Raw genomic sequence first — 6,142 nt, forward strand, 5'->3', positions numbered from 1 at the left:
CACACCTCCTTCTTGCTCACCTGAGTGTGCAGGTAGTGGTGATCGTACTGGACCAGGGGCTCGCCATCCAGGAGCACCTTGCCCCCGGTGGGCTGGTACAGGTTCTGCAGCAGGGCGGCCACGGTGCTCTTCCCGGACCCATTGGGTCCTACCAAGGCGGTCACCTTCCCGGGATACAGCGTAAAAGTCAGCCCCTGGAGGCCAGAGAAGCACACGGTAGAAACATTTGGAGGCCTTTGTCACTCAGTGTGTAACACAGCATCTTACCCACGAGGACCAAAGAACGCACAGCAATCCCTACCCCTCTATGCACGGACTTCTGAAACGACATCGGGGAGGGAGAAGAGAGAGGGGCCGGGGCATAGGAATGGGCAAGAAGCATCCGTGGGAGTAGCAGCGGAGGATGGAGGGTGAGTATTCCCTCCCAGAAGCGCAAATCTAGTCTCCTGCACAACTGGCAGGTGGAACACGTGTTGCTAACTCCTTCGTTAAAAGAGCTTTATTTTTTTAAAAAAATTAGATTTATTCATTTTTACGTGTACGAGTGTTTGGCCAGCATGTAGACACGCATGCCATGTTCATGCCTTGTACCCCTAGAAGTCAAAAGAGGGCGTAGGATCCCCTGGAACAGGAGCAGGTGGTTGTGAGTGCCTGGGAACCAGGGTCCTCTGCAAAAGCACTGCATGCTCTTGGCTACTGAGCCATCCCGAGCCCCAGAAGCCTTCTCGAGGCCTCTTCCCCCCCCCCTCGCCCCATAGTGTTATTAGAAGACCAAACTGGTTCTTTGGGTGGGGTGATTTATAGACACATGGTTCTCATTGTCACCTTTGAGGTTAGGGAGGGCCTGGGTCACTGGTAAGAAGCCGGAAGAGGTGAAGGATGGGTGGACAGTACCTGAAGCACCTGGACGTTGGGATGGTTTGGGTAGGCAAAGGAGACATCTTGGAACTTGACGAGGCCTTTCATGTTTAAAGGTGCCAGTGAGCCACTGAGCGGAGAGCAGGGAGTCCGGTCCAGGTATTCGAATATTTTCTCCGAGGCGCCCACGGACTTCTGCATGGAGGGATAGATGGAGAGCAGGACCTGCATCGCAGAGTGGAGTGTGGGTGAGTCTGGCATGGACCATGAAAGCAGGTGTGCCGTCTAACCAGCTCGGCAGCATTCAGTGAACAGGCAGGGGGTGAGCAAAGCCCAAGAAGCTGCAACACAAGGGCAGGCAGGGACCGCCCAGGCATTTTGGGGGCGGGGCTCACCTCCACGGCCCTGGTGAACTGAAGCTGGTAGAGAACAAAGGAGACGAGGTTGCCGCTGCTGACAGCCCCTCTGACCACCAGCTGCCCACCGAGGTACAGAATTCCCACCTTCAGCAGCATTCCCGAGACCTACAAGGAAACCATGGGATAAAACAGACTGCAAGGGTCAGATGTGAGGTCCCTTCTCCCGGACACGTGGGATAAGGGGGAAGGCGGGGTCAAGGGTCAGACTCAAACACAGCTCATGTCCTCCTTGTCCTCCTCACCAATCGCCACGGTCTCCTTGTTTGGGGGACGTTTGACTCTTTTTTTTAAAAAAGACTTATTGTTATAATTCTGTTATATGTCTGTGCGCGCGTCCATGCACAGGAGTGTAGGTACCCAGAGAGGCCAGAAGAGGGCGTCAGAACCCCTGGAGCTGCAGGCAGTTCGTTGCGAGCTGCCCTACTTAAGTGCTGGTCACCTGGAAGAGTATCGTGCGTGCGTGCTTACGGGCTGAAACATCTTCCGCCCTGGAAGTGTTACAAAGGTAAACGCCGCAGCTCACGTCAAGAGCCTCTGTAAAGGAGGTGGTATTATACCTTCCTTGTTGCTGCTTATCAGTATTATTACTTTCTCCCTACATTCCTTTACTTATTTATTTCGTATGTGAGTAGGCACTGTGGCGCGCCTTGTGGAAGTCAGGGGACAACTTTCTCAGGAGTCCGTTCTCTCCTTCCCTGTCCTCCCATCCTGTGGGTTCCAGAGATGGATCTCGGGTCACCCGGCTCGGCAGCACGGCAGCCAGCACGGCAGCAGGCACCCTTACCTCCTGAGCCATCTCACTCCCCCACACCTTTTACTGAGACAAGTCTCACATCATGATGGCTGGAAACTCACAGCAACCCTCCTGCCTCGGCGTGCGTCCTGGGATTACCGACGTGAACCATCACTTCGGTGTTTATTCCCCTTTTTCAAAACAGGGCAACGGCCTCAGAAAAAGGTAGCGTGTTGGATACAGAATTGGTGGGTGGCAGAATGGAGCCCGGAGCCTCTAGTTGCCACTTTAATTCTCTGCACGTCTTTATTATAGCTGCCCTTGGCTGCTGGCCTCTGGCACTTCTCATGGTCCCACTTGCTCACCTACACAGTGCCAGCGTGAAGCACATACCATGCAGGCATGGGTGGCTTTCGGAGAGGCCAAGGAAGGGCCCAAGCTGGGAGACTGGTGTCTCTCTAACACGCAGGTCAAGTGGGCTTTGCGTGCCAATGGGGAAGGACGCTTCTTAGCACCACAAAACCCTGAGAGAATTAAGGACAGGGAGTGGAGTGGTGGAGAGCCCTGAGCTGATCACCCCCCACTGGAGGAGGAGCAGAAGGAGGGTTGGGAAACAGCAAAATCAAGACACGTTCACACCAAGGAGTGGACGTTCCCGTCCTGGTACTCACACTCATGGTCCAGACTTCGGTGACGTAAGCCAAGGCCTCTTTCTTGTTTAGCGGCTTCATTTCTTCCAACTTCTGCCTAAACTTCTGGGCCTCTCCCTCCTCGTTGGCAAAGCTCCGTACGGTAGGCATCGCCGACAGGGCCTCGAGGGCCACCTGCGTGGACTTTGCTAGAGACTCCTGCACCTTCACTGCCAGTGACTGTGGGGGACAAGGACCAGAGACATCACACAGGGTGTGCAAATGAGAAAGAACTCGGACACCTAGGTTACCTAAGAGGAGATTAAAGTCAAGAAAGAGAAGAAAGGTCTACATCCATCCTTCTAGGTAGAAGAGGCATGGTAGAAACAAGTCCAATTTTTTTTTTTCGGAGCTGGGGACTGAACCCAGGGCCTTGCACTTCCTAGGCAAGCGCTCTATCGCTGAGCTAAATCCCCAACCGCTCAAGCCCAATTTTTAAAGATTTATTTTAGTGTGTGTGTGTGTGTGTGTGTGTGTGCGTGTGTGTGTGTGTGTGTGTGTGTGTGTGTGTCATGTGAGAGAGTCGGATCCCCTGAAGCTGGAACTACAGACCACTGGCGTGGGTGCTGGGAACCAAGCTCAGGTGCCCTGGATGAACAGCCAGCACTCTTCACCCTGAGCTGTGTCTCCAGCCTGGAACCTATTTGTAAGGACAGATTGTGGCTGGAAGTCAGACAAGAAGGCAAAGTACATGGATGTGGGTGCAGGGCAGTGTGGGGACAGAGGTAACGGGACAGAGGCTCAGGATGATTGGAGGAGTGGATAGCGACACGGAAAGTAGTCTGGGAGCTGAGGAGCCAGGGAACATACCTGGTACACTTTCCCCAGCCTCCTGGGCAGAAGGAAAAGCAGAGGCAGGCTGAGCAGGGTGACCACAGTGAGGTAGAATGACCCCCAAATCATGAACGCCAGGAGACACAGGCCTCGCCCCAGGTACCACAGGAACAGGTTTAGCTTGTCACTAATGGACTCGCACACGCTGGAGGTGTCCTCAGTCACCCGAGATGTGATGGAACCTGCCCAGATTGAGGAGACCATGAGCACGTGGTTCACAGAGACAGGAGGAGATGACAAACAGTTGGGGCCAGGGTGGCCGTGTCAGCACAACATCCTGAGGGGGCTCACAGGAGTGGGGGGTTGGGGAGGTGCAGGAGCTTCGATGCAGAGGAAGAGAAAGGAAAGATCTGGTAGGCCTGCTCCTGCCTGTAAAGAAGTTGTAGCTGGGTGTGGTGGCAGGCACCTGTAGTCCCAACAGTCTGGGGGAGGGGCAGCAGGGGGCCAGTCTGGTTTACCTAGTGAATTCTAGGCCAGCCAAGGCTATACAGTGGGACCCTGTCTTTAAAAACAACAACAATAACCAAAAACAAACAAACAAAAAACGAAACACTAAACTTCCAGTTCCCTGAAAGCCCTCAGCTCCCTGGATATTGTAAATCCTGTCTGTGCCCTGCCACTGGCCCTCCAGTAGCCGTGGAGAGAAGGGAGGCAGCAGAGAGGGAGAGGCAGGCCCAGCGTCCTTTAGGACCCCGGTGTGTCTGTCTAGGTAGGTTTCTGTGTCTGCTGTCTAGAACTCCGTTTCCTCCATTTTCAATGAGGCAGTTGGAGTTGGGGGTCTCTGGCTTTCCAGAGCTGTAAGTCTGCTGTTTCTATCTATGGGGAATTTCGAAGGCAGATACTGTTTTTCTTAGAGTTAAAAAGGACAATGTTTTGCTACATTTGAGATATACCACTCATAAGAAGGCTTGGGAAGGGGGTCACTCAGTTGGTAGGGTTTTTGCCTAACCTACAGGAAGCCTTGGATTTAGAGGTCTGTAGGCTGGCCTCAGATTGGCTATGTAACTGAAAGACTTTGAACTTCAACCTCTAGCTCCTGCCTCCATGCTCCCAAGTGTTGGAATTACCACACCCCACTCCTATGGTGCTATGGATCCAATCTGGGCATGTGTGTGTGTGTACACGTTTGTGGGGGGAGGGGCAGACAAGCGCGTGTGGGGTGATATATACATTATTATACAAGTAAAAGCTTTCATGAGAGACCTGTTGGGTTCTTCAGGAAAAATCCTGTCTCCTGGTGAAGGACGGCCCGAAACACCTCTCCATGCACGCGGCTGTGCATGTGGCCCATGGTGATGTTGTAGATTCCATCTCCTGCAAACTCCAGCGCTGTACTAGGGAGTCAGAGACAGGGCGGGGGGGGGGGGTCAGCTGTGTCCCTTCCTGAGCCCCAGATCCCCGCAGAAGTGTCACTTAAAAAACAGTCCCAACATTCAGTCCCCTCTGCTCCGGGACCCCCATTCCCACCCTCCACACCTGGCTATGGTAAGAATACACATGAGCCACATGTTGCGGGCGAAGCTGGGGGCTGTCTTATCCTGAAGGATCCAGTCAGTGATGCGGCCTGTGAAGAAGGGAATGGCCATTTCCCCTGGGGAGAGAGGGGAGACACAAATGTTAGCAGCGGACCACCCACGACTTCCGCCCGCTTGCCTGCCGACCCAAGCCTGTTCAGCTACATCAAACTTTTCTTTTTTTTCTTTTTTTTTTTTCTTTTTTTCGGAGCTGAGGACCGAACCCGGGGCCTTGCGCTTGCTAGGCAAGCGCTCTACCACTGAGCTAAATCCCCAACCCCTACATCAAACTTTTCAAGGGCTGCTTAAGAAAGATAGCGGTTAGCAGGGCTTGGGGCGCAGGCTGATAATCTCAGGGTAGAGGCAAGTAGACCTCTCTGGGTTTGAGGCCAGCCTGGGCTACATAGAAAGATCCTGTCTCATAAAGGAAAGAGAAGAAAAGAAAAGAAAAGAAAAGAAAAGAAAAGAAAAGAAAAGAAAAGAAAAGAAAAGAAAAGAAAAGAAAAGAAATGGCGGTGTGGAAAGAAACCCTCACACTAGGGCTAAGGTGTGAAGTTCTGCTCACGGAAGACCCTGCCCCCAACGCCCTTGTCAGGACCCCTTCTCAGGCCTGGGTCCTTCTCTTTCCGTCTAAGCTGCCTCCTTAGGCTCTGACTCTTCCGGAGACTTTACTCTTCCTTTCTGCCCATTACCCTGGATTCCTGCCCTGTCCCCTATGGTCTGCTCTTTCGCCCCCAGTCTCCCTTACCAAGGCAGGAGAGGATCAAGAGAACCAGAACCAGGTGGAGACGCCCCTTCTTGGAGTCCAGGAAGCCTAGCATCCGACACAGCATGTCTCCAGCGCCCTTGTGGCCGCTGGGCGCCCAGAGGCTCCCCAACTTGTGCCACAGGGCAGCTGCGGGCAATGCGGCCACATAACTGAGAACGAAGGCATCTAAGCGACTGTTCCAGTGGAGCAGTCCAGCGTTGTCACCCTCCCGGAGTGCTCCCCAGGCGGCCAGCTTTCGGAACGAGGCAAGTCCAGGCAGGGCCAAACCCAGCGCCGCCACCAGTGGCTGCAAAGCAGCCAGCCAGCCACGGGCTCCCGCGGTGACC

At 53.8% G+C, this 6,142-nt stretch overlaps 2 protein-coding genes and 1 pseudogene across 2 annotated transcripts in view; 2 read left to right on the forward strand and 1 right to left on the reverse strand.

Annotated features, from left to right (window-relative positions):
- LOC116887415 overlaps nt 1-6,142 on the forward strand; it is a 496,132-nt pseudogene that overhangs the window by 257,150 nt on the left and 232,840 nt on the right.
- Nucleotides 1-6,142, forward strand: part of LOC116887417 (RT1 class I histocompatibility antigen, AA alpha chain-like) — a 431,868-nt gene that overhangs the window by 242,729 nt on the left and 182,997 nt on the right. The window lies entirely within an intron of this gene.
- Tap1 (transporter 1, ATP binding cassette subfamily B member) overlaps nt 1-6,142 on the reverse strand; it is a 50,676-nt gene that overhangs the window by 43,956 nt on the left and 578 nt on the right. Inside the window, exons 1-8 of the mRNA XM_032889000.1 lie at nt 5,796-6,142; nt 5,010-5,124; nt 4,737-4,867; nt 3,510-3,715; nt 2,682-2,879; nt 1,254-1,382; nt 895-1,083; nt 21-194 (exon numbers count right to left, since the gene is read on the reverse strand). The exon at nt 5,796-6,142 is cut by the window's right edge and continues 578 nt beyond it. Coding sequence (XP_032744891.1) covers nt 21-194; nt 895-1,083; nt 1,254-1,382; nt 2,682-2,879; nt 3,510-3,715; nt 4,737-4,867; nt 5,010-5,124; nt 5,796-6,142 — 1,489 coding nt within the window. The remainder of the gene's footprint in view (nt 1-20; nt 195-894; nt 1,084-1,253; nt 1,383-2,681; nt 2,880-3,509; nt 3,716-4,736; nt 4,868-5,009; nt 5,125-5,795) is intronic.

The sequence above is a fragment of the Rattus rattus genome, chromosome 18, assembly GCF_011064425.1.
Source record: "Rattus rattus isolate New Zealand chromosome 18, Rrattus_CSIRO_v1, whole genome shotgun sequence".
NCBI classification, from domain to species: domain Eukaryota; kingdom Metazoa; phylum Chordata; class Mammalia; order Rodentia; family Muridae; genus Rattus; species Rattus rattus.